This window comes from Leptosomus discolor, chromosome 5 (genome assembly GCF_034619465.1).
Source record: "Leptosomus discolor isolate bLepDis1 chromosome 5, bLepDis1.hap2, whole genome shotgun sequence".
NCBI lineage: Eukaryota > Metazoa > Chordata > Aves > Leptosomiformes > Leptosomidae > Leptosomus > Leptosomus discolor.
Window position 1 is genome coordinate 50,956,698 of NC_141395.1, and position 27,971 is coordinate 50,984,668.

The 27,971-nt window shown below is 43.1% G+C and overlaps 1 protein-coding gene across 1 annotated transcript; it reads left to right on the top strand.

Annotated features, from left to right (window-relative positions):
- The first annotated feature begins 1,224 nt into the window (after window positions 1-1,224).
- ZBTB10 (zinc finger and BTB domain containing 10) lies at window positions 1,225-27,971 on the top strand. Its single transcript, XM_086465777.1, has 5 exons — window positions 1,225-2,172; window positions 9,286-10,183; window positions 22,417-22,590; window positions 24,730-24,905; window positions 27,666-27,971. Exons 1-5 carry the CDS (start codon window positions 1,225-1,227, stop codon window positions 27,969-27,971), a joined length of 2,502 nt encoding a protein of 833 aa, XP_086321903.1.

The following is a 27,971-nucleotide window of genomic DNA, read 5'->3' on the forward strand; positions in this document are numbered from 1 at the left end:
GCATTGGTGATAGCACCGCACTGCATTGTCCGGCAGGCTCCCCAGCCCACCCTCTCCAACACCTCTTGCCATCACTGCGCTGGGCCTGGCTGGGTCAACATTCCCTGTGTGGGGCCTGTGCAGCACCGGGGCCCGTTCGGTTCCTCTGCCCTGCTGGTGAACGGACTGGGGCTGCCGAAGAGGCTGGGTGGCGGCACGACTGGGCGGACACCCGGGAAAGCAGATACTCAACACTCTGCAGAAGGGCCGAGAGGCGCGGATTTGGGGAAGCCAACTCCCTTTTCCTCAGGAACCGGCTGGCCACAGCTCCGCTGGCGGCTCCCTCCCTCCTTCACCCCTACCGTTTTCTACCTCGACCTCGTCTCGATTTGCCTCCTGCTCCCCGGTACCGCCGGGGATGGCAGAGGAGCAGCAGCGAACCCGCAGCGCTCCGAGCTCGGCTGCCCTCTCACCCGAGCGGCCCCACCGCGCCTCGAGCCTTCGCCCCGCGGAGGGGCACGCCCTGCTCGGCACATGCGGGCAGTCCGCGCCTGCGCCGCGCCTAACGGTACCCGCCTCCGCCCGGCCCGGCCGGCGCGCAACGCGCCCGCCGATCGTCGCCGTCCGGACCTCGCGCTGCCGGGCGGCCCCGCCAACGCTCGGCCGTGCCGCTGACCGCCGCCGGGGCCCACCCTGCGCGTGCGCGGGGGAAAGGGAAGGGAAGGGGGAGAGAGAGGGGTCGTCCACCCCCCCCCGTGTGAGTGTGTGTGTGTGTGGCGGGCGGGGCGGGGCGCGGCGCGCGCGCGGCGGGGCGGGCGGCGCAGGGGCGCGTGACGCGCCCCAGCTGTCGCGCCCGCCCCGCCAGCCCCCCCACCCCCCCCCCTTGCCTGCCCGCCCACCCCCCGCTCGCGCTCCCCCTCCCCTGCGGCGGCGGTCCCGGTGCATTGTGGGAGCAGTCCGTTGTTCATTTGCCATTCGACCTGATCCGGGGCCTGTTGGGACGGAAGCGCCGCCGAGCGGGATCCATTGTGGGGAGCCTGCGGCGGTGATCTAGGCCGGAGCCGGGGGGGAGCGGCCGGACTTCGTTTCCCTCGGCCGCCACCCCCGCCCTTCCCGCACGGCAGCCGGCGCCTCCTTCCCCCTTCCCGCGGGCAGAGCCCTCGGCCGGGCGGGGAGCGGCGGGCTAAGGGCTCGAGGAGGAGGAGGAGGAGGCGGCGGCGGGCGGGGGGCGCGCGCGCGCCCGCCATGTTCGCGGAGATGAACCGGCGGACGCTGGCGTTCCGGGGCGGCGGCCTGGTCACCGCCGCGGCGGCGGCCAGTGGTGGTGGCGGTGGGGCCGGCGGCGCGGCTGAGGCCTGGGACCGGCAGGACCCCGAGTCGCTGAACGGGCGCGGGGCGGACGAGGAAGTGGAGCTGGAGGGGCTGGAGGCCGAGGAGCTGGACGCCGCCGCCGACGAGAAGGAGCTGCTGCTGCCTCAGGACGCGGTGTCGCCCCCCGCCGCCGGCCCCATGTTCGCCGAGAGAAACCGCCGGACACTGGCTTTTCGAGGCGGCGGGGGGCTCCTGGCCGCCCCCTCCGCCGCTAACAATGGCTGCGAGGCCTCGGCCTGGCCGCGGAAGCACTTCAATGGGCGGGGGGCGGACGAGGAGATGGAGCTGGAGGGCGCGGAGGGCCTGGAGTCGGAGGGCCTGCTGGAGGGGAAGGAGCTGGTCCAGGACGGGGGCTCCCTGAGTGACAGCAGCGACGACGAGGAGGACGGCGAAGGGGGCAGCCTGGGTGACGGCAGCGGCGCCGAGGGCGGCAGCTGCAGCAGCAGCAGGCGGTCTGGGGGCGACGGAGGGGACGAGGCGGAGGGCAGCAGCGTGGGCGCGGGGGAGGGGGAGAGCATCAAGCATTTCCCGCTAGCCAGGCCCAAGTCGCTGCTGCAGAAGCTGCACATCTCCTTCCAGGGCTCCTGGCTCAAGGAGTTCCCATGGCTCTACTACTGCCAGGAGACCGGCCTCATGTCCTGCGCCTGGTGCACCGCCGCCGCGGCCGCCGCCGCCCCTCCCGAGCTGATCATGGCCGGTGGGGCCCTGCCCGGGGGGCACGACGAGCTCTGCAAGGGCACCCGCAACTACAAGCGGGCCTTGCTCCTGCGGCACCACCTCTCCGCCGAGCATCGCCTCAACGAGCCCGTCAGCGCCGAGCAGGTAGGGGGGGCGGCGGGGTCCCCTTTCTCATCGGTGGTGGTTGTTGGTTTTAGTTTTTTTTTTTTAACGCCGACGTGTGTGATGGTGCCCGTGTCGGAGCGGGAGTCCGCCGCCTGCTTTGGGGTGGCACCCCCCGGGTTTGGGCAGGCACAGCCGCCGGGCAGCCCGGGAGCCTTTGCACGAACTATTGCCTGTGATCGTGCCCGGTTAACGTTACCCGTCCGGAGGGAGCGAGGGCCGTTCTCATTAGTTTATCTGTTTATCTCGCGAAGATAACCCGGCAACTTGGGGAGAAGTTGCGTACGAATCCTGCCAGTGTTGCAGCACTGATTTAAAAACCCTCGTTACAACTTCCTCCTGCGGTGTCGGGGAAGGCAGGGTAGTGTCCGGCTAGCGGCTGCCTGGCGAACTAGGCAGTGAAATCGGAATTGCTCTGCCCTTCCTAACGGTGTGGTCCCTCTGCATTGATCGGATAACTTGGTGTAGGCAAGACCACCTCTCTTAAATATTTTTTTTTCCCCGCTTGTGTTGCTTGAGATTGGGTTACCGAGCAAGGAGTCTGCAACTGTTCGGTGTATGTTTGAGATAAACATGTGGTTTCCTGAAAGCCCTGTCAATATGCCCACTCTCCTGCCGTGCTTTAGGGCTAGCGAAACTCTTCGTGTTCCCCGCTGAACTTAAAATTGTTGTGTTTCTTGGCTGCCCTTACGAATAAGTCAGGGCTAAGTCTAGAACACACGTGGATGAGAAGCTCCCAAAGAATACTCGTGTGGAGTCACCAGCCTTCTGCAGCCTTTCCTCCTAAGGATGATGTCTGCGCTCTGAAAGCTCGCTCGGGTCGCCTAGCTGACGTTAAGCTTGCCAGCGGGCACAAGCTAATGTGCCTCGGGTTAGGCTGGTGCTTGAGCTGTTAGGCAGAGCTGTTAGCCGCGATCAATCCCCGATCACTCCGGTTTTCACTACTTAGAGCTCAGGTTTAATTAAAGCGCCCAGCTCCGTTATGTAGATGGAGTCCGAATTATAGGGCGGTAGTTAAGTTGAGCTTATCGCTTGAGCACTTCAGGGAGCTCGGGGTACCTTGGACAAGAGCTGCTATTCTAATGTTTGGGTTAGGATATCGGGATGACAGATAAAATGTTAGGTGAACGTAGGTTTTCTTAGAGCTAGTCGTAAAAGGTGTGCAAGTTTTATGTGAAACTACTGCAGGACTGCAAGGAAAACGTTATGGTGCATAAATAGCAGTTATCCAAAATACTATTTTTGGTTTTACAAATGCAATGTTCACTTTCAAGGTGTGTAATACTACCTTTTCAGTGAGCGTGTTTCTAAGGCAGGTGTTGTTACAGACGTTTCTTGGCAGTAGGTCATCTTATCAGTTCCCTCCAGTCTGGGATTTGTTTGCTATTCACTCTGCAGTGTTTTAGCCAAACTTGCTTTAAATAACTTGTTTCTAATTTTGAAGCTTTCATTCTTAATTTCTTTTGCCTCTTTATATCTTTGAAAATGTTCTTTTTGTTTAATGTTACTGCAGTATATTCCTTACCAGCTTGTTGCCTAGCTTCTGACTTTGAGTTGTGAATGATTACCCTGTAAAGGTATGTTCTGTCACCGTGTAGCCCCGTGTCACTAGATGTTGCTAATTCACACCACGCTTGGAAGTTTCTCTCACTGCTATTAAGATATGCATAAATAAAACATACTCCAAGCAGGTTTTCCTGCTAAACTTCATAGTATTTTCTTTCTGTCATCCTATCCCCAGTCTGTCATAAGACTGTTAAATACTGGGGGGGAGGAAGGGTGGACTAGGTATTGGCTTGCATGTCACAGTAGCCTAAAAGTTAATGTCAGTGTTTATTTGAAGATTAACTTTTCGTTGCCATGAGAATCTTTATAAAAATGAACGTCTGCTTTTTACATGGCTGATAGTTTAAGAAAAAAATATTTGTAGTAACCATAATAAATGAAACAGTAGGATAGATGAGATGCATCAGTGATTTTCTTGTGCTGTATTAAAGGTAAGGTTGGGACAAAGTAAGCTTCTGTAAGGTAGCTGTACAGAGATTGCTGTTTCCAAGTGGAAGACAGTGCTGGATGCATCCCTGTGCAATTACATTTCAGTTGAGCTTCCCACAAGGGGACGGATTGCAGTTTTTCAAGAGTCAACTTAGTTTTCTCTGTGGTGTGCTTTCAGGTTACACTTGCTTTATCGAAAATCCAATTAAGAATCTCTGTTTTCTTTCTGCTTTTGTTTGATTTCTATATCCTTTCACACTTTTAATAGCACTTGAATTTCTCTTGATACCTGTGTTTAAATTAATACCAAAATAATAGCCCCATTTTTTCCATAATGCCATGATACCAGATACTTAGAACAAAAGTAGGTAATTTGTACCCTGACCATATTTCCAACATACATAATGAGGCGGCAAATCCATTTAGATTTAATGAAACTTGGGGGAGATCTTTCAGCCTTTGTCTTAGAGACAACACACATGTATTCTTGACTTGACAAGCTTCAACTGCAGGGCATGTTTAGCAGCTGCTAATAAACATATGGCGTAGTGCCACTGTTCAAGAGCGAGAAGGAAATTGTAGGTGTTAAGACAGTAAAGCAGTGGAAACTTCTGTAGGTCTGTTGGATATTACACTCGTGAAGAAACAAGTGATGGTTTCAGTTTATTTTTGGGATATGTTTAATTTGGAATGCCAAAATACATCACGAGTGGTTGCAGCTGCTGTAATTCAAGGGTATTGAGCTGTCAGTCAGTGCTTCTGAGGCAAAAATTTTGACTTTTTTTCTGTTCTAATTTTTAAAATACTCTGTCTCTGTATTAAAGCCTAAGGAAAGGTTCAATCAGCTTGAAACTACCTTCGTTTTGTTAATAAACGAACTATTGTGTCTCAAATATCTTGGGAAACAGACACTTACTGGGAAATCACGGCAGATTTTAGTTCTGTGATGAATTTAGATCCATAAGATGCATATTTATTGGCTGCTGGGGGTTCCTCCCCTCAAAGCAGCTTCTTAAAACATTTTCTCTCTGGACGTAATTTGAAGCTGAGCTTTCGAAATAGTGCCAGAAAAGCTTTTTCCAGCCTAACAGGCATGTTGGTTTAAAGCAGAAGCTCTCCAAAAGGAGAAAGGCCTTTGATGTGTTATTTTCTCCATGTGAACTGTAATTGTTTGCTTTATGTGAGCAGTGATGAATAGAAGTGCTTCAGATCTGAGAGTTACGTTGCAGTGTTCTAAGTTAACTTCTTGAATTACTCTTGGCAGAGCAAAAAAGTTGAGGAGGAAGTCAGGCCTTCGGACTAAGGTCTATCATGTACTGTATTTTTATGCACTGTTTTTACCAGACCTAGAACTACTTAGTTGGATGTTAGGCGCATAATGGAACCATTTTAAATTGCTGTGTTTTCTGTGAGCAATGCTGTGGCATGTAAAACAGCAGTAGAGCATCACGTGTGCAGCTGATAGGACCATATTTTGAGATAATTTTCCTCTGTAGCTGCACGTCCTTAAGAAGTTCCTGCAACCTGCTGTAGGCGAACCTGCTTTAGCAGGGAGTTGGACTAACTGGTCTCCAGAGGTCCCTTCCAACCCCTGCCAGTCTGTGGTTCCTGATAGCTCATTTCTGTTAGAAGGTCCATTTTTCAGGATAAGAATTAATTTGGGGACATAGGGAACTGCTGTAGAGTGAGGTGGGGGAGCGTTACAGAAATGTGGCATAACTGCTTTTCATAGATGTACAGTTGAGAGAATCCATGGTTAGATTGGTTTGGGGTTTTATTTTTTTCTTCTCCCCCTGCCCGCCCCCCCTCGCTGTTCTTGCTCCCAGGAGGCAGAGGGTGCTGATGGCACAGGAGGGGGAAGAAAACCAAGTTTTTAGTAGGAGTTTTTGATCATCTGTTTCTGCTTCAATTAGCTTTTAGGCAAGTTTAATTAGTGAGTTATACATATGAAATAATCATTTGTGTTTGGGTGCATTCAGATGAGTGTAATCAACTGAAACTGAGCACAATATTAGTTTCCTTGAGCAGTCTCTGTTCTGTTGGACTGCTGCTTAATCTCACCTACAGAGAAGCTTTTCAGACTTACAATGCTGAAGATTCCACAAATCCCACTGAAATAGTCCTGATTTTTACTGTAGAATTCTTAGCAGTTTTTATTAAAGGATAAGGTGGTTTGGTCTGTATTCTGAAAATATAACTGACATCTTAGCAAATGCTGTTAGTTTGTGGTTCTCATCAGAAAAACAGTACTCTTATGATGTGCGATGAGTACAACATAAATAACAAAAGTTTGAAAATATACTTTTATTGATTCTCTGTAATTATTTTCTGCACCTTACCACCTACTGAACTGTATTGTATTTTTTCTGTACAAAGGGGAGATGTTTAAAACTCTCCAAGGGATACTAATTTTTTTTCATCTCATAGTAAATGTTAATTCTGCTTGTCGCACTTGGTGTACATAGGCTTGATAACTTTCAGATGTTGGGGCTTTAATTTAATTTGATGTGTGGTGTTGGGGTTAGCTACTTTCACATGAGCAGTTAAACAGTTGTTTCCAATATTACAGTTAGTTTCAAAAATCTTTATGCACTCATTTCTGGGAAGCTGTAATATGCATCTCTACACACACACCTATAACTTGGACACAAGGTGTATAATGTCTCTTACTTTCATTCAGCCTTTGGGTCTTCTCATAAGGAAGACTTCACTGGTGTGTTTCTGTAGCACATTTCTGATCTGCAATTCCTTTTTACCCTGCTGGCTTGTCAGGTTTTAGGAAAACAAAAAAATATTGTAAATCTCAATTTCTTTTTTTATTGGCTTGGCTGGATACATCCCCGTGCTCAGTTGAAATGTCCTCTGTCTCCATTCTTTGATCAGACACTTGTAAAAATTAAAGAACCACTGCAGATATTTTTTAAATATTATGTGGCATTTAACATGTTCTCAGAGAATGAAATTGTCAGCTATCATGGCATCTGCCTACGCAGCATCACCTAGCGAGGTGCAGGTCACTGATGATTGACTTTGACTAGAGTGACAACACTTGAGGGTATGATAATTTTCACCTTAATCTGATCCAAAGTTGGTGTAGTTGATGTTTTGAAGCTATGCAGTGCTCCATTGCTGGAGTGACAGGAAGCTAGTCCAGATCTGAAATCCGCTGAGAACTTAGTGCTGTCACACGTTTGGGATGTACTTTCTGTTTTGGAGCTCTGATCTGAGGGAGTGCTTGGGTATGTCAGAGAGGATGCAGAAAATATTAAGCCGAGATCGGACAAAGATCTGTTGTTTTCACCTAAAAGCCCAGTTGCTTTTATTTCTACCTCTTCTTTTCACTGAAGTGTTTTTCTGAGAAGGGTAGAGGTTTAGCAGCAACTTGAATGTGACAGCAAACTGAAATTTTTCTGCAGCAGATGCTGAAATGATACAGTTTCTATTTTGGTTATGCTGGGCATTATTTGCTACTTATGGATGTAAATACTATTTTAGAAGAGAGTGTAGTTACAGCCTCAATTGTCGCCCCAGTGATCTGCACTGGGATTGTAACTGAGGTGAGTACTGATTTAATGCACTCATTCCTGTGTGGTGGAAAGTGACTTTTTTTTTTTTTATAGGTGCTTTCTCCCATAGTCCCAAATTAAGGGTAGCACTTTTCTGCAACATGTATTTTAGCCCCCGTATGGATTATGGGCTTTGACTGCCTCAACATTACAGGTCAAAGTCGGCATTAAGAAGGTAATATTAAGGCTGATTTTGACCTGTAATGTTGAGGCAGTTGAGCTTTAACGAATCATCTAGCCCCCAAATCTGTGAGTTGTTTTAGAAAATGAGAGGAGAAAATAATGAAATAATTTGCAAAATCTGATCTTCTCTCATCCTAAACCATATTGGAGCCAGGCAGTTTTGAGTTGCCCTTATTTGCTAGGGAAGAAGAGAGAGTCTTAGAGATCCAGCATAAAACAGACTCTGTCATCGTGGCTGCTGTTGATGGCAGCACATGTCAATCAATAGAAGTATCGTCTCAAATATGCCAGTCTGTTGTTTTCTGCTTTCTGCTAGCTGCTGCTTTGTAGCAGCTCTGAATCCTCATTGTCGAAGCATCAGTTACCGGTTCTTTAAATGCTCTGAAAGGCAATTCAGATCTTTATTACTTATCAGCCTCTCTCTACCTGAACTAATAACAACTAATTTCTTAGTCTTGGATTGTCTGGTACTACTTTTAGCAAAATTTTCAAGCCGCGTTTGAGATCACATCTTCATAAGGTTGTAGAGAGACAAATAAGTACATATTGTCTGTATAATAAGTATGTACCGGTCAAAGGTGTTGCTACTCGAAAGTGTCAGTGAAGCTTGATTCAAGAAAGTCTTAATTATTTAATGCAACAGAAGCTTAAGTTTTGTTTGGTCACTTGCAATATTCTGTCCCACTTGGCGTGTAATACAGCTGTTTAATCCTAAGCCTGCCATAATTAGAAAATAAAGAATAAATGCCTGGTCTGTAGAATTGCATAAGAAATATATTTACTATTAGAACTACTTCAGTAATACGTTTTCTTTAAAACAAACAAGAGTGTTGGATTGGGAGACACAGACCTAATCTTGATGTATTCGTCTCTCACCAGGAGAAAATGTTGAATCAGTTATCAGGATTCTACTTACCTGTTTAAGTGGGGATTTGTGGGGAAGAGCAGGGGGTTGGATATGTGAGAAGAGTCTAGTTAAATCTTTGGAAAGAGAGACTCCTGAATCTTTAATGTATGTGGGTTAAGAAAAACAAGTACTTCACACTCAACTAAATCTTTCCTTTTTGCTGAAACTTCACTTCCTTTGCCCTCAAGGCAATTCTGCTAGTTCTGTTTTTGTTTCAAATTTGGAGGCAGAGGGTGCAGAATGAGATCGTGATTCTTAGTTTTCAGAAATGTTTTTTTAATTATATATTCCTGCCTGCCTTCATGACCAACATAATAAAAAAAAAAATCGTTTGAATAGCATTATCTTCTTAACTTTATTTTCGTGTCCTTATTATAGTGTTGGGTGGACTAAGGAGAGCGTTCATTAAGAGCTAATTATGGTTGTGGTTTTTTTTAATTGCAGGAGTCAGAGTTACCGTCAGAACTGAATAATGAAGGATACTGTGACTTTAACAGCAGGCCAAATGAGAACTCTTACTGCTATCAGCTCCTGCAAGAGCTCAACGAGCAGAGGAAGAAAGGCATTCTTTGTGATGTTAATATCGTGGTGAGCGGGAGGGTCTTCAGAGCTCACAAGAACATCCTGGTTGCAGGCAGCCGCTTCTTTAAGACTCTCTATTGCTTTACAAACAAAGAAAGCCGTAACCAAACCACTGTTACCTATTTAGACGTTGTTGCTGTTCAAGGGTTTTCTGTCATCTTGGACTTCTTGTATTCTGGTAACCTCGTGCTCACGAGCCAAAATGCCATTGAAGTGATGTCGGTGGCCAGCTACCTTCAGATGACAGAGGTTGTCCAGTCCTGCCGCAACTTCATTAAAGATGCCTTAAACATAAGTATAAAATCAGAAGCTCCAGAGACCGTTGTTGTGGATTACAACAGAAGATCTGTTAGTAGGGATGGTTTGTCTCCAAGGGATCAGAAAGTTGCCAGCTTCTGGGCAACACGAAACCTTACCAACTTGGCAAGTAGCATAAAAACTGAGAACGATGGTTACTCTATTGATGAGGGCCAAATGGAGAGCTACCAAATGAATGACTGCAGCTGGGTCCAGGACAGCTCACCTGAAATGGCTGAAAATGAATCTCAAGGTGAGGGAAAAGTCTTCGTATGGAATGACATGGGTGCACAGGGACAATCAGTTCAAGAACCTGGAAAAGCAAGAAGGAAAAACCAAACTGCAAAGAGGTTTATTTATAATATACCACCGAATACCGAAGAGAACTCAGAAGACTGCTCAGTGTTGCAACCATCAGTCCCATATCCAGAAGAAGACTTGTCATTTATTAAAGAAGAAGCAGGTAAATATTGCTTCATGTCAGTCGTGCCATTTGAAAACTAAATTATTGAATAAAGTACATGGTAATATAACTTTTATAAAAGCATGTTGGATAGGATCTTGATAAAGTCAGGACACCAGTCAGGTTACGAAATCAGTAATCTGAGGGGTGCAGCAGAGTATCTTTAGATAGAGAAGGGAGTGACAGTGCTGTGCCATGTGGTATGTAACATGCTGTTTGTATTTGGCGTTTGAGTTTGGGATCCTCACTAGCTGGTAGAAGCTAAAATTCTTATGCTTACATTTAATCTGTAGTCACTCTTAAGCACAAAATGAAGGAGTGGTAACTGGTGGCTAATGATGTTGGCTGGTTGCACAGAGAGAAAGGGCCTTTATGACTTCCTTCCCTACATTAGCAAAAGATTTTTCTGGTAATCTGCCACATCTGAGTGTCACTGAGAAATGGAAATCAACTTTCTGTGCTGTTTATTGTAGGGGTGTCTGGGAGGCTACAAAATGGAGTAATCCTGGCTAGTATAATAGAAACTCCTAAAGCAGATTCGTGAAACAGATTGGAAAGAGATGCCACAATTACATGGCGTAGAGGGAATATCTTTTTGTTGAACCGTTCTCTAAACAAATCCTGAGTGACTGAATTCAAAGGATTTTTTTCCTTAAGGATCTATGGTGAATGTAATGCTAGAATAAGACTAAATATCTGTTTGCTAAACAAGTATGGCCACACAAAGAATTATAAGCAGACTGTTCTCAGTGTAACTAGGGTTTGGGCCAATGGAAGTTCAGGGGTTTATTTTTTTAAGTTGTTATTATTATACTGTACGAATAATTTGGACTACTGCCATTTACCTGTGTCACTTTTAGATGAATTAGCAGTTTCGAAAACTTACCCCAATTTTGGAGTCAAATTAAAGGTGGATTTGAGACATAGCTGGAACAAAGTTCTTTAGATGTGTCTGTTTCTAAAACATTTTAAAATGCATGCCTCCTTCAAACATCAAGGGACTGTGGATATCCTCTGCTTTCCAGATTCAAGGGGTAGAATTAAGAGGGAAATAAAAAAACAAACAAACAAAACCTAAAAAAACCCCTAAGAAATCAGCACTCACACCTGTGGGTATAGAATATTTCCAGATATTTTTGTATTCCATTGACAAAATTTGAAGGCAACCTGAGTTCAGGGAGGGTCTAGAAACCTCTCTGTATTTTGATGGAAGGAAGGATGGCCTTAGTTTCTCCCTATACACTCATGCTTCCTTTAAAACCAGGCTGAAAGAAATCCTCTGAGTGGTGGCAGGGACAGGCCAGTCTCCTGGGGCCCTGCAGCGCTTCTGCCTGCGGTGGCGTCGATGCCCCTCTGTGGCTGGCGCTACTGGGGTGCGAGGGGACCGTGGGTAAGCGAAGAGCCCAATAGAAGGCATGTGGTGACTCTGCACCCTCCTGTACCCTGCGCCACAGGGCCGTGTGGCAGTAGGGAGTGATGAGACTGGAGGGGTGGGCTGTACATCTGGCACATGAGCAGGGGCGGCCGGTACAAGATCCGTCTGTATAGCTAGTGAGTAGTGTGCAGCTCTCAAAGCAGCCAACCCTCATTCTGTAAATGCTTCAGGGCCTCTGCTTATCTCTAGTTTTCATCTCTGAACTCAGGGGTAGGTCTGCTTTAGCTTTGCAGTTCGGCTTGGGAGTGTGCACTTGTAAAGTGGATTTCCTGATCTTCTCTTGCTGTCTAAGCTTTCCTAGACGGCACAGGGTTTCTTCTGGCTGAAATGAAAGTAGAAGCTGTGCTTCAGAAATGTGCCTGTCGCATGCTGGCTGCTAACAGGCCTTGGGTCTGCAGCACCAGGTTAGATCTAGCCTTAAGTAAAGCACCTTTAGATGTGCCTAGTGGGGCTGTTGAGTCCTCGGCACCCACACAGCAAATCTGCCTGGTCTGGGCTACGCTGCTTGCTAACACATGCTTAGTTGCAGCAGCATGAAAAAGGGCAACAGAGGGTCTGGAGCAGGAGCTGAGAACCTGTGTATTAATTGCACAAACATCAATTTCTGACGCAATTTAGAATGTGATTTCTGTGTCTGATTTATATGGGGTAGATATTCAACCTCTTCTACTGTTGGAAATACCATAGGGAATATGTCTACTAAATGATGTCCCCAGCAACAGAAATAAATACTCATTTGCCTTCTGCAGAATTCAAATATGTGCCATGGAGCTTCCTTGAAGAAATAATGGAGGATATGGGCAGTGCAGTAATGATTAGACAAGTTTGGTCCTTGTTCAGTTTTTTTAGACAGAAGCATCGAGGTTTTGAGTAACTCATTGTGCTAAAGAATTAAGTTACAAAATACATCCGTGCAACATGAACTTGTGCTGTGGTGGCTGTCCTGAACCATTGGAAGTTCTGTGATTGCAGGGGGGAATTTATTTTATTGAACTGTAATCTCCTTGGCACTTTCAGAGCACAACGTAAGTGGTCGCAAGTAAATAATTACATTTGCTGTCAGTGTTAGAACTATTTTGGAAGCCATATCTAATATTTTTATAGTAAGACCTTTACTTTCAGGAAGTTCTTATGTGCATGGACATTGTTTGAAGCAAGAAGAGATACTGAAGTAGGGCTTGGTATAGCTTACTTTCACCTATAGTCTGTGCTTCAGCATTCGGTGTTCCTTCTCCTCTGTTGCTGGCTAGCTTTTTCTTCACTCTACAGGTAGATTCCACTCCTAAATGCTCTGCTTTCAATTGCTCCCCCTATGCCCAAGAAAAGGTGGAAGAGGGAGGAGTGGAGAATTGGAAGAATGACAAGAATGAGTTGTAGAATAACGTGCAGGTTATACAGTAACTTTTTAGTTGTGAATTAAATTTCTTGTGGAGATGAAAAGCCACCAAAAATAATAGGCACTGGAAGTTAAAAATGCATAAGAAAATGTCTTCTGGAATAGATACAAGACAATGCTGTGAGAAGAAGAATAGTAAATTCTTATGATGAAAGCTAAGGAGTTTACTGTCCCTTTCGTTGCTAAAAGGGAAAGAATGAGCTTCTACTGTTATGCTTTGTCATGTGCTGATGGGGATAACCAACACCCGCTGTGGTCATGAGATGTCCAGTTACATGCAAAGTGAGTTGCTGTGTCCTCGATTATGGTTTGGGGTTGTCTGGTGTTTTTGTGAGGAGAAAGAAATGCCATAGATAGGCAGAAGGGAAGCCTGTCCAAGAACATTCCTCGCCGTGAAAATTTACACAAAAAGCCACTACCTTGAATTCCATAGTAAATAGACTTTCCAGTTGGGTGCTTCTACCTAAGTATTAGATAGTTCAGAAAGCCTTTATTGTTGATTATCTGCTGTCCCTCTTGTCCCAGTAAAGCAAAGATGTTAAACTGTTCCTTGCCGATTGTGAGTTTTCCTGTAGGTATCCGTAAGGATATGTCGGCCTTTCCTTCCTCTTGCTCTGCATTGCTAGTGGGTTTGTATTTAACACCTTCCCTGTAAAAGTAGCGCTTTGAGCTTCAAAAAAACCACATGAAGTTGAGATGGATTTTAAATTGCATGTATTGTCTTACTTCGTTTAGGTACTCGTAGTGAAGCTTTCAAGACTTCTCTCCAGTTTTAGCTATTTTCATTTAAATAGCTGTGTTTCTTCATACTGAATGTTATTGCCTATCTTACTATTTTCCCTTCTAGTTGATAGTCTGCTAAAAAAGGTCTTTACTATTTACAGCTGTGGTGCATTGTACAATTAACCATTTACCATGTGAAAATAACAGTGCAGTCAGTCAGCATCTCTTAGGCAGTTTGCGGTTCATAAAAGCTCAGTGATTTTAATTCGTCACATTCTTAATTCTAATTTCATTTGGGCCTGTTTTTTGGAGCACAAGTGTCTGGTCCTCAGGCTTCAGTACACATCTGTGAAGTATTGGTTATGCTTTCCAGAGCTGACTCTGTTGATCCTTAAGGAGACTTACAGGTAATATCCCAATAGCTTTATGAAGCTACCACCAGATTGTCACCGTGATTTTCAGGCTAGATAATGCTGTGTCATATATTGCATTGGGGGTGGGCGCAAGGGCAAGGGTAAAAAGGGCAGGATGAAAACAGCCCTTTTGTGGAACAAGAGGGTTCCTGAATGGGTTTGTATGGGGTTCTTAAGGAATTCAGCTTGTGGTAGAAGCAACTACTTTTCAGAGGGATACAAACAGTAGCTAAACCTGCTTAGAAAACAACGTAGTGCTGGTTACCATGAGCTTTCCTCAGGGTGCGAGGGAGCAACATCACACGACTTGATCAGGACCTTAGAATAAAGAAAGGTAGTTTTGTGTTTGGAGAAATCAAGATTGATGGACTTACCTGGGCATGTATATATTTCTTGTAGGGATAAACCCCATGTGACTGTCTGAATTACAAAAAAAAAAAAAAAGTAGTATAAGGAAATCAAGCTTTGTTTCCTACTCTTTCAAGGTACTGTGACTCTCAGTCAGATCTTCAGCTGATACCCTGACTGAAAGATTGAAATTGCTTAATGGACCTTTAACTGAGGTTATTTGCCCCATTCCCTATGTAACCTGGTATTGAGGGCCCCATAGGTTTTTAGAAGTCATCCAAAGAGAGTACATCCAAGGGTCAACCTCTTCCCCGTTCGTTAAATTTACCTCTGCTGGGGATGATCCCAAAGACAAGTAGATCCTCACATTCTCATGATATGGTCAACCGCTGACCTTGCAAGTTTAAGCAGTGTTCTGCGTATTATGGTTGTGGGTTGTGGTGGTGGTTGTTGTGGTGGGTTGTAGATTTTTTAACAAAAAAAAAAAGCAAGGTGGATGTCTTGAGGAAGAAGGTTATGTGCTGTTTACAGGCCTTTTCTGCCTGAAAAGCTTTTCTATTTTTTTGTCTCAGTGCAATTGAAGCACAGGCAATACATGAACTTTTGAAAAATTACCAGTCTGAAGTGCTGATTCGATCCTTCTGCTACCTCATTTATGAAATAGTGATGATGATGGCAGCAACTCCATAAATAAAGAAAACCAGGGGCTGCATATCTTGTTGATTCATTTGGGGGGGGGGGGGGGGGGTGTGTGTGTGCATAGCTCCAGACACAGAAGTTAGCTGTGCTGTTTCTTCAGTTAGCTTCCCTTCTGCCTCTCAAGATGTAGCTCAGTAAGTCAAAGCTAATTAATTTTATCACATGCTGAGCAGTGAAAGTGTTTTTACTCAGATGTTTCAAATCCTTTTGGGTCATTGTTGATTTTCAGAGTAGTGTGGAGCTTTTTTTAAACTATCATGAAGATTAGAATACAGCTTCCTTTAAAAAGATTTTTTTTCCAGATAGTAATTACCCTAGAAAGTAACGTCTTGTTTTTATCTTCAGCCACCTTATCTCCTACAAGCTTGTCTTCACACGCCTGTCCATTCCAATGTGATATTTATGAAGCTAAAAGACTGCTAAAGGACTTTTAAAAGTATCCTTTATACCTTCACTGACACGTGGTACAGAAAAACAGCGTTAGGCTTCTTAACCTGGAGGTTTTCTGCGTTGGTGGAGCTATTCAATTCAGTTACACCACTGTAACTCCCTGTGAGAGCACTCTTACCCTAGAGTGACTTTGTCATGTGAGAGTTTATAGAAGTATAGGTTGATCAGTTGCTATTCAGCTACTCTGGGCTTACAAGTCCTAGTGTGTTGCTGTTTTGGGAGCTGTTTGGTTTTAAATTTGAGGGAAGGCATAGGTCATCCTCAGTGCTGGTAGCTGACTAGAATAGGTTTGAAGTGACATGTAGTTTGACTTGAAAGATGGTTCTTTCAGCTTCTCTTTTCCATGTTCTCTGTCCTTGCCAAGTTGTTTTACTTGCTGCCCAACCATTTCTCTGTGTACACTCTGGAGTTCTTGGAGTTGGTTTTTGGGGTGGGGGAGAAAGGCAGGCAGCATTTCTTACTTTGTGGCAGGTATCAGTAAATATATCCAACCAGAAATGTGTTCGTAGTGTGGAAAGTTTATACTAAATGTGGAATACCATAGTATAGCAAAGTTATGCTATGTGTTTACCCTAAAGCTCATTGTAGTACTTGGAGTACACGAGCATTGGTAGGAGTACAGCTTTAGCAGACAATTTCACTTTACCTACTAGCCTTCATTGGTGCAGCTTTGTTAGTTACAAGCTTCATACTGGAAACAGTGGAGAGGGGAGTTAGCAAGATCAGAGTTGCTATTTTTACTGTAAAAATGTAGCCACAATTGCAGAACTTTAGTCAATTCTAGGTATTCCCAGGGCTCAGCAGAGGGGTTGAGGGGACATTTTAAAAAACATCTTTATAGCCAGAAGAAAATGGCTTTGTTAAGCAGCGGTTGTCTTCCATGATCAGGTCATGTGTATGAAAAGTATGAGCTGCGTAAAAGTTCCAGTATTCTACACATTTGTTTGCTCGTGGCATGAGTTGGTCCCCTTTTCTTTAGGGTGTAATGTTGCCTATTCCTTTGTAAGGAGAGCATGACACCAGCCTGGCAAGCTTGGTTTGTCATGTACTCCCAGATCTTACTACGCAGAGTTCCCAAGGAAGTATCTGGGGGTTTTTGTTGTTGTTGTAAGCGTTGGGTTTTTTCTTTTGTTCTTCTTTTTTTTTTTTTTTTTTAATTTTTATTTTTACAGATTTGCGCTTCTGTCTTGAGCCTGACTTTTCTTCAAAGCCCAGTGTAGAGACAAAAATCCCTTGGTATTCGTGGACAAAGTTAGACTTTGGCAAAGTAAGTTTGGAATGAATGACATGGAGATGCCAGTTCAACGCAAGGGTTCTGGTCAATTCTGCTACTGCTTCTAAGACTGCCTGCGATTAGAGGAGCTAACATGAAATGCAGATCTCCTTAGCATTTCCTTTCAGCTGTCTTAGCGTAAAAAGTTGATTAGACCACAACAGTCTACACAGCAATGGTATCTGTGCTTATGTCCTTACATAAGAATAAATACAAATGAAGACCCTTATCAGTTCTTGGTGTATTTGTCTCGACTACAGTGACACCAGTGAAGGCCAGCCTCACTGTGGTGGTATTGGCAAGAACATAGCCAGCAGGCTGAGGGAAGTGGTGATAACGCCCTGGGACTCAGGACTGTATCTGAGTGTGCACAATCCTGTGCCCAGTTTAGGGTAGCCCAGTACAGGAAAGATGCTAGCGAGCTGGAGGGAGTCCAGTGGAGGGGCACTAAGGTGGTTAGTGGGACAGAGAGCATGTTGTTCGAGGAGAGGCTGAGGAACTGAATTTATTTAGTATGGAATAGTGGAGGGATCTGCCTGCTTTCTTCTACCACCTTAATGGGATTATAGAGAAAATGAACCCAGATGTTTTTCAGAGGCGCACAGTGAAAGGGCCAGAGTCAGTTGTCACAAGTTGCAGCTAAGGAAATTCCAGTTGTACATGAAGAAGACTGTCAACCATGAGAGCACCTGTGTTGGAACAGGTTGCTTAGAGGATTTATGGAGTCTCCCAGCATTGTAGATATATAAAACTTGGCCAGGTCCAAAGCAACATACAGTCCAGCTTTGAAGTTAACCCTGCTGTGAGCAGGAGGTTGAACTGGGTGACCTTCAGAGGTTCCTTCAGGCCTAAGTTTTTGTTTGAGTCTCTGATAGTCACTGAGAACAGTAACTCCCCCACAAATAAATGGTCTGGATGAAGAAAGCTCTTACTATCTTCTGTTTCACAGGTGTAGCTGTTGGGGGCAGAAATCAGCAAAATAGCTTGCTAATGTGTACAGCACCCCTTTCTCGGGGAGGAGTTTTTTGGGGGGTATTAATAAGCAAGTTGAAAAAGCAAGTGGATGATATATTTGGCATTGATGGTCAACTGGCAGGGTTAGCTGGTGATAGGTCTGCCTCCATAGTCAAGGCAATAAACCATTTTTGTAATGAATGAGATTTAGTAAAAATAAAAGAGCAATTGGAAGCAGTACGTAGAGTATGAGTAAGATTGCATTGGCCAAATGTCTTAAGTTTGTCTGAACCTTCTGTTGCAAGAAGCAGCTGAGAAGTACTATGCTTTGACCCCTTTTCAGAAGCAAGGTTAAAGATATGAGTAATACTCTGGGAACAAATGGAGTACAACATATTTTCTTTCCTCCACCTTCCCAGTATGTCAGTCTTGGCAGTGGTGTTTTTTCTGTCATGTTACCTAACATAAGCAATAAATCCAGCTCTCTAATAGCAATCCAGATTGTATCAGTAGATTACCACTGCTTTATTTCCAATCCTTGAAAGCTATGGCCTAACTGCTTATCCCATCTACTTTCTGTCTTTTAATTGATCTGGATTGATCTGAACTAGTCAATGTTGAAAACTTGGTGGAAAAATAGTAGTATTCCTTTTTCTCTTCTTTTGGCACTGTTTTTAGTGGTAATATGTATAAAGAAAACAGAAGTTAAGTTCATACAGATAAACTATCTAATGTGACGTTTTCTATCTTCTCCCTCAGTGCACTCTACATCCGTATCCCTTTCTATAATGACCTGTTCAGTGGCTTCTGTCATTGATCTTCTCGATCATCCCCTACTCGGGGGGTGTCTGAGTCTCCTTTCCTTCCCCCAAAATCAGCGTATTTTATGATTACAGAAAAAGAGCAAAACTTGTCAAAACTAGGGATGTTTCCGCTCAGATACATTTGTTCTTTCTGATGATGTTCCCCTACCTCTTGCCATCAAAACTGAAAATGAGTGTGTGTGTGACTTCTGGTTATCCTATTTCCTGAGAACAAACACAGTAGATCATAAAATCCTTCCATAAAGCTGTTGTCCGTTGTGTAAAAGCCTACACAACCACTTCATCATATTTTGGACTCTTTATCTCTTCTCAAATTGTCATCTTGAGAATTTTAGTGCTGATGGTTAATCAGCTTATTTGTGTTCTGTTTTATTTTCAGTATTTTTGGGTTTGTTTGTGTTTTTTAAGATTGGGTTACTGATAGAAACCCCTCTTCCATGCAGTGTAGCAGAATGGGTAGACAGCAGAGGATAATTGACATTTGAATTGCTAATTTACACCTCTTAGAAATCAGCTGCACTGTAAAGAGGTGTCTTTAGATCAGAAGAAAGCTGTGGTCAGATGACCTGGTCGGGAGATACAGAACATTATTTCTTCTAATTACCCTCTTTAAAACATTAAAGAACTTTCTCACTGCTGTCTGTATTTGCCCTTTGCACCGCACCCCCGGACTACCGGTACAACTGCATATGTAGTTGCTTTTGGTCTCCTGTCAAAATCATGTGGATTTAAGTTGATAAGAACAGGTTAGAAAATTACTATACCTGCAATTTTGCAAGGAGGTTTTGAGGGTAGTAACCTGGGCAGGAGGAGGAATGGGAAATGTTAGGAGCCACAGGGGTCTGTAACATCTTCTATGTGGCTCAGTTAGTCAAAAGCTTATCTGACTGTAGGCTGTATGTCCACCTGGGGAAACTCATAGAGGCTAGGTTTTGCTCTTCCAGTTCGCAGTCTATATGCAATTCATGTCTTTTCTGTATGAGTGAGCCATTAGACATTAAAAATGCCTTTTTTGTTGTTTTGAGCACATTGTGAGTGTGCTTAATCTAGAAAGCAGGTTTTCTAGGTCAACGAATTATTCTGAGAATAAGCATCAGGTTTAATTATGATCTGCTTAGTCCTGTACTGTGCAGAGTCTGTAGCAACCTCTTATCTCTTGTGGTATCTGTGCCAGTGTTTTTTTCATGTTATAGCAGGTCTTCTCTTCAAATTGGAGGTAGAAAGATTTAGTAGCTATTATCTACACTAGACTACAGCTCTTAAGTCTGACTCTATGCCAAGTCTTATGCCAAGATCTAGACCTATGCAGGGATTTGAGGTCCTAACTTCCCTCAAACTTCAGTACCAGCTGTAAGCATAAACGTTCCTAACGAAATTCAAATTCAATTTGTGTTCTCTTACATCCAGAAGAACTGTCAAAGTGACAGTGTTACAAATGTGCTCAGCTTGGTACAGGTCTTGCTTACAGTCAGTCTTTGATATGTGCTTATTCTGAAGGAAGCTATGCAATATTGCCTATCCACAGCATATAAGTTACATCTGTGAGCAGTAAAGCTTGGTCTGTTAATCTCACAGATGTTTCTCCAATAAGGGAGAAAAAATACTTAAAATATTTTGATCACTGATGGTCCAATGGTCAAATAGAGACAGGACAGCTCCATTAGAGGGGAAAAACCTATAAAGAAATTGTCTAATATTTTAAACAGATTATCAAAGTTGTTTTATTTTTTTTCTCTGCTAGATCCTGAAGCCTGCTTTAATTTGGAGGCTTTTAGCCTTGAAGTCAAGTCATCTTTGCTCTTACCCTGAACTGTACAACACTGCTTCCTTACTAATCCTTCCTTGTGTATTGCAGAAGGAAATTTTAGTGCTCACCTCAAAGGAATGTGCAGTTGGCATGTCTATAGGGTATCTGTGTTCTATTCCTTGAGCTGTTGTGAGATGCCGTTACTGTAGTCCATAGCTCCAAATTAGTGTAAGGAGTTCTTGCCTCTTTTGGACATAACAACAGCTAGTAGAGTCAGTAATTAAAAAAAAAAAAAAAAAAATTTCCTCACTACTTTGTTTCTTAACGGCGAGGGAAATTTATTCCGTTCCCAATTCTGTCTTTCTATACCAAAATAGCCATGTGGATGAGCTAAAATACAGGGATTTCTCTCCCTTTGTCCACTCAAGCTCTGCTTTTTAAAGGTCCAGTGGAATACCTAGTTTGGCAGTTGTGATCCAGCTTTGATTATCACTTGCTATTGTCCAACAGATAGGATAGAATTATAAGCTTCCTTCTAACTGATTTTCTTTTGAACTGTTGTCTGTATGTTGCAGGTGAAACCACTTCTGCCAGCTATAACACTGCCTGAGCAGTAAATGAAACTACTGTGTATGTCTAATGCTGTGAGGATTTGTAATCTGTGTTTTTTCCAGTACAAATGTAAGTTGCGAGTGTATCAGTATGCAGCTTGCCACTAGCTGCGTGAAATTCTAGTTTACACAGAGAGTTTCCTTTCCTGGAAAAATCCTTCGAATGAGCAGTATAGGGACAAAGGAAAAAGTCTTTGGGCTGTTAAACCGTATAGTCTCGGGCTTGAAAGGAAAAACGTTTCTATTTGCTATGAAGCCCTTCTCCAGACCTTTCACAACAGTGACACTGGGATTCCAGTGCGAGGAGCTGAGCACCATCCAGAGAAATAAAAGGAAATCTGCCAGTTTCCACTGCAGTTTGTTTATTTAACAGCTGTGTGCCTGCAGGAAAGTAATGGATTTGTGAGTTCATGTTTTCCAGCAAACTCCTGTCTTGGGGACTGGGGGGAAGATTGATTTGCACTCTTTCCAGAAGAGTCTTTGCCCCACAAGTATGGTTTTGTCCAGTGCCTAGTGCAGTTTTCTTGTATACTATTTGTAGTCCTCTGTGCTGTGTAATAGCGATTCCGTGTTCACTCATGCAGTTCTTAATTGTTAGAAAAGTACAGAATTAAACAAGCAAGCATCTCTTTCTTTTTAAGGCGCTGTTAGCTTCTGAATGATTTTGCACTTTTAAAGAGGGGAAAAAAGGTATAAAGACTGTGCAAACTGCATGAAGAGCTTGTCTAAAGACCAAATGTAAATACGCAAACCAGTCTTTTAAGCTGGTGTATTCCAAGTAATTATGGTCTCCTGAATTGATGTGGTTTTGCAGTAATGGAGATGATTATTCCAAAAAGGATTTAGACATAGCTGTAGGATACTTTATATAAATAAAGATATTTAAAGCACTTTATAAACCACTGAGATATTTTAAGACAATAAAGAAAATCGCACCTCCAGTAGAAAATATTTACTTTTGTACCAATTAGACTGCCTGTGGTAGACCAGATGAAGTCACTGCACAAAGCAGTAGTAAAGAGAATCCAGCGGAGAACTTCTTAGCCCTGTCATGATGATCGTGAGGGAATAAACATCCTTGCCATACAAGCTCCTGTAGTATGAAAAAGGCTTTTGAATTTTTCTCAGGATGGGGAGAAGAAATTGTGCCTTGGAGAGTAGTTCAAAGATATAATTTCATTGAAATTAGGAAGGAAAGCAGGTATTTCTCAATTTCAGTATTGAAGATTATGTGAAAAAAGATAATTACTATTATAAGGTTTGAAACTTCTTTGTCACAGTTTAAAAGGAGTGTATGTTTTGCTAAACAGCATGACTGATTAGAACCTGGGAAGCTAAAGTAAGACTCTGTCTGTAATAGGTACTTCGAGTGACTTCAAGTATGGGCTGCTGCCGGGTGCTTCGAGTGACTTCAAGTATGGGCTGCTGCCGGGTGCTTCGAGTGACTTCAAGTATGGGCTGCTGCCGGGTGCTTCGAGTGACTTCAAGTACGGGCTGCTGCCAGAGTCTTGGCCAAAAGAAGCTTGGGAAAATGGCAAGTATATCTGATGGAGAAGAGGTTGTTTTTTTTCCTCTGATAGGCGTTCTTTGTCTTCTGTGTCACTGCTGGTAATAGTTGGTTAATTTGTTTAGAGATTTATAAGATTAAGGGTTTGCATAATCTTCTTCCACATCATTTGCCTTTCTGGGTAGTGTAAATAGGAGGACTTCCTTGGAGGGGGAGAAAGGAATTAAAATGTATGGAAAAGTAAAAGCAGAACATGGTTTATATCAGCTCTTGCACTGTGCCTGAGTATGAACTTATCCGAAGTCTTTAATGATCTGATAGCTTTCCCCCTACTCCTTACTAAGCTAACTGCAGATAAATGGGCTTTGGAATTGAACACTTGAATGATGAAGATACAAAGTTAAATATAATCTTAAAAGTAGATCTCAGAGCGTACTTCTCGCTAGCAAAAATAAAGAACTTCATTGCAATAAAGGTTTTGCATTCAATGCAGCCAGAACTAAAGCCCTCTTCAGTCAAACCTGTGTTCTGTAACCTGCCCTTTCACAGCTTATGTGCCTTTCTGAATAATTCAAGCAAGCCATTATCTGTAATTATTTTTCTGTCTGGAAATATACCAAAAAACCCACAACATCCAAAATAATTATTGCTAGATCCTTAAAATACATCAAGTCTTCAGTAAAAAGAGGATCTTGAGGGCTCAGTAATAGTAATGCCTACCTCTTCTCTGTAACTTTGAACTATTACTGGGATGTGGTTTATGGTTTACTTTAAAGATTTTGGTTTTTACAGTTGAAGAAATCAGGTCATCAGGTGAAATTCACTAGCAGGCAAGGGATTAGAGCTCTGGTCTTAGAGGAGGTCTGCCTGTCTGTCATACCCCTGTTGAGGTGTATGAGACTCCAGTTTAGAACCTTTTTTGAAGTTACTTTTCTTCATGTAAGCCATTATGTGACATTACGTTGACATGCAGCTTTCATGAGTGCTCCGATACATGAAGGCAAACTTTTGAATATGAGCAAAGCTTAACTTCCATGTTGTGGATTTTGGAGCTGGGAGAAGGCATCTTAGATACAGGCCTGCAGGCCCATGCCACACTTACTTCTGCTTTCTTCCTGCCAGCATGAACATTAGAAACTTATGCATATAATCAGGTAGCGTTAGCCAGTGCTTGTTGGATGCTTCTAGATGGTTATGATCATGTTCATAAATTACCTCATCTGTAGTAAGTTGAGTCAGTCGCCTGTTCTCAAGACAATCCTTGTGTTCTTGCGCGGCGTTCTTCATAGCTGTGACAGCATTCTGTGCTTTTCTGTTTCATGCAGTAACAGGCACCTGTAGTAAACCTGTTTTGCACATATCCTTTGAGGAAGCTGTTTTATCCTTGGTCCAAGAATATGTAAATAGCTCTCTTCTATTATAAGGAAGAAGTGGGATATTTCTACTCCCAGAACTTTTTTCTGCTCTGTTGGGGTTTTTTTTGGTGTGGTGGTGTTTTTTGTTGTTGTTGTTGGTTTTTTTGTTTTGTTTTTTTGTTTTTTTTTTGTTGTTGTTTTTTGGTTTTTGGGTTTTTTTTGTATTGTTTAGACCAAAATAGACTTTGGGTAGAGAATAGCTAAGATCTAAACCAGTAACTTCCCTTTTTAGCTATTTCAGAATTATGCTGCCTCTTACCGACCTGCTTCTTTTGTCAATATTCCTTCTTGCTGAGTTACGCTTTTTTATTTATTTGTAGAGTCAGATCTTGGCAGGCAGTTCCTGCACATAATTCTAAATAGAATATTGGGAGAGAAGATTGTAACTAAGTGCTGCAGTGCTAGAGCAGTTCTAATCCAGAATGAAGTGTTTTCTGGTCTAGGTGACCTCTAGAAAACTGCGTACTGCTAACTTACTCTGACTGATGAAATAAGACTTCTTTTCAAAGAATTGACCTGTACTTCTGTAGCAAAAATTCCTTGGTTACAAGCAGGTATTTTTCTAGCAAGATCATACACGCAGAACCTACTGGTACTTGTGGTTTCTGCAGGCAGGCGCTGTCCTGATTTGGCTGATGAAAAGTCATGTGGGTGCTTTATTGTTTTGGCACCTGTTTATTTTTGTGCACCAGGCAGAAATATTTTTTTTGTGTTTCATCATCTTTTTTCCTGATGGCTTATTATCTTGTAGGCGATTCCTCTGCTTTAATCATGAACAAGTTGAAGTGTCCGCACTGTAATTATGTAGCCAAATACAGAAGAACACTAAAGAGACACTTGCTCATTCACACAGGCGTGAGATCTTTCAGTTGTGACATCTGTGGGAAGCTGTTTACTCGAAGAGAGCATGTAAAGAGACATTCCTTGGTAGGTAACCTCAAGTGTGTGTGTGTATGGACGCACGTGTATGAGTGGGTTTTTATGTTTGTTTCAGATATTTTGGTAGTTGGGAGAAACACTGTGCTCTGATTTGCCATAATGTAAATTGTTTTATCTTAGTCTAAAACGGATGAAGATAAACATCTCTTTGTGATAACTATACCTCTTATGTTCTTAATGGGAAATGCAGTATCAATTAAGACAGTCGCTGGAATTCTGATAGAGATAATTTCAAGATGATTTTGAAAGTGACGTGACAGAGATGCAGTATATGTAAGTATTCTGTAGATAATGAAAGGGAATTTTGGCTTCGTGTTACTGCAATAGAATAGCACATCTTGTTCTGTAATGCTGCATCACCATTTTCTGTGAGGACACCCTTTTAATCAGGAATTGCACAATATCTTGGGGTAGTTCTGAAATACTTATTTCACAATTACACAAAGTGATAGTATAGTATCTGCTTTAAGATTGAGGAAAGAATGAAAAATATCTGAGAAGCAGAAAGAAAATCTCCTTCTGACTTGCATTCTACCAATACCATAATCAGCAGTTGAGCTTACCCTGTCCTGTGCATGTTGCATAACTCAGGATTTGACTTTGAGTACTGTTTATCTGAGGATCCAGAGAAAGTATTACCTGTCTTGGGTATTTTGCAGGTCCTTTGTATCTAGTCTGTAAGGAAATTTAAACTTTGCAACCAAAATCTGTAAGACTTCTTCAATATAATATTTACTGTATAAAATCCAAGGTGTGTTTTAGGGGAATAGTAAAAGCAAGATCATGTTGGTGGTGGGAAGGTAATAACGCTTCTGAAGCTGTCATTTTTAAAAAACTCATTTTGCACCACATTTTGCAGATACCTAAAACAGTACTCTGTTTCAGTAGCTTTCCTCAGTCCTTTGAGAGTCAATGGACCACCTTGCTCCCTCATGAAGGTGTTCCGTAAGTCTCTGTAACCTCCTCACAGTTGGCTTTTTGTTCCTCAGTGAGTAGAAGAAGTGATTGTGAGCTTTTGAGTTTTAATGCAGATGCAGAAAAGAGCTTTTGGTGTAAGTCTTTCCTAACTTTCCTTTTTAGCTTGTGCTATCAGGAAAAGGACTTTCTGTTAGCCAGTAATATTATTAAAAGTAAATAATAACCTTAGTCATATCAGGATGTAATTCTAGAAGATACTTGTAAGACCACTGTAGTAATTTTAAGTATTCCTTAAACTACTCTTACAAGTAGGAAAGGCATGTGTTAATAGCTCCTATGTAAATTCTAGAACCAGCATCTTTCTTAAGTTCCACTGGACTTCTTTCATCTTAGATACACAGCTTTCCACCGTGCTACTGCTGCCTTTCTTCCTCCTCCCGTACAACCTGGTGAAGGCTTAGGTGCCTGAAGGGACAGGAGTACCTATGATGTTACTGAGGCTGAACGTACATTTTGTTCTGTAGTGTATGTAGGTGACCGCAGCGATGGAGGTGGTGGTGGTGCGGGGCAGCTCTGGGTGGAGGAGGCTAGGTCATTACCACCTAACACCTTCCAGCAGCTACTCTCCTTCTTCCTTTGTGGCTCACCAGAGAAGATGGCAACAGTGGGTGGTAGTCAGTCTACCAGGAAGAGTATAGAGTGGGACTTCAGGTTTTTGTCCTGCAGTAGCTGGCCAGGTCTTGTAGCTGAAGATCCTTTTCCTCCAGGAGAGGACATGAAGCAAGACAGTGTGAAAACAGCTATAGGGTGAGCTCAGACCAGCCCTGTGCTTGACTGAAGTGTGCTCTCCCTGCTGGAGTCAGAACACTTGTTCGTTGTTTTGTGCTCCCCCTCCATTCAGTGAACATCACAAACATTCTGCCTTGTGGGAAGCATTATGATAACAAGTCTAAAGGCTGAGGGAAAAAAACATGTAGTATCAGCTGTACAGATTATACAGTGAGACTAAGTATTTGTATCTTGGCCTTGGTTTTTCCCCTCATCTGAGTGGTAGTTTGTTTTGTCTAAAGCAGCAGCTTTTTCAGTGTGACCTCAAATGAGGCACTTAAGCGCATAGTCGTAATCTGTTGTGGGAACACCAGACAGAAGAAAGAAGTGTTGAACTTAATTTTTTTCCAAGACAACAGCTATTGTACATGGTAGCTGAATTCAGTTACTTGTACAAGTACTATACTCCAAAATTCAAAGTTTAAAATGTACGTTTAGTCAAGTTAGTCAACAGCAGCCTTCTAATTTTACACACAAGCTCACTCTACATACAGGACAAAGGTCACCAAAGGGACCTAGAAAGATGATGATAGGCTTCATGGTGTTGAGAGGGATGTGCCATGGAAGAAGGATCTTGCTTTTTGAATTCACACAGAATTTGATGACTCTTGCTTTTTCTTAATGTTTCTAGGACTTAAAATTGTAAAGGAAATTTTCTAAATGAGATATGATCCTGTGTGCAACAGAAGTACTTGTACTGTTCTTGCTGCCTTTCAGAGCCTTGTTCTGTACAGTGAGTAGCCAGAAAATGAACACTCGCCTGCTTACGGAACAGGCGGCTATCCAGCTACCTGCTGAACTGTAAGCAGGTGGTTTGGTTGTAGGCAATAGCTTACATAGTCAAAATGGATCTCTAGTAGTACTTGTCTTTTTCCGAACAGTGTGGGGTGCCTTTTGGAAGGGTTCAAAACCAAGTTTTTGTAGTGGTAGTTGTTTTCTAGTACTGTATGCAAATGCAACCTGAGATGCTTATTTTCAGCTGTTAATATTTCTCTTCCATAGGTGCATAAAAAGGATAAAAAGTATAAATGTATGGTGTGTAAGAAGATTTTCATGCTAGCAGCCAGCGTTGGAATAAGGCACGGATCACGGCGTTACGGAGTTTGTGTAGACTGTGCAGATAAATCTCAGCCTGGAGGGCAAGAGGGAGCAGACCAGGTGCAGGACACAGATTTCCCTAGGGATGAAGAATATGAGGAAAACGAAGTGGGAGAAGGTGACGAGGAGCTTGGTGATGATGTAGAAGAACAGAATGACCAGTCTCGATGGGATGAATCTGGGGAAGTTTGTATGCCTTTAGATGACTGA

Coding starts and splice junctions, on each gene's coding strand:
- ZBTB10 (XM_086465777.1), top strand. CDS start 1,225: ATGTTCGCGGAGATGAACCGGCGGACGCTGGCGTTCCGGGGCGGCGGC. Junction 2,173..9,285: donor AGCCCGTCAGCGCCGAGCAG/GTAGGGGGGGCG, acceptor TTTTAATTGCAG/GAGTCAGAGTTACCGTCAGA. Junction 10,184..22,416: donor ATTTATTAAAGAAGAAGCAG/GTAAATATTGCT, acceptor TGTCTGTAATAG/GTACTTCGAGTGACTTCAAG.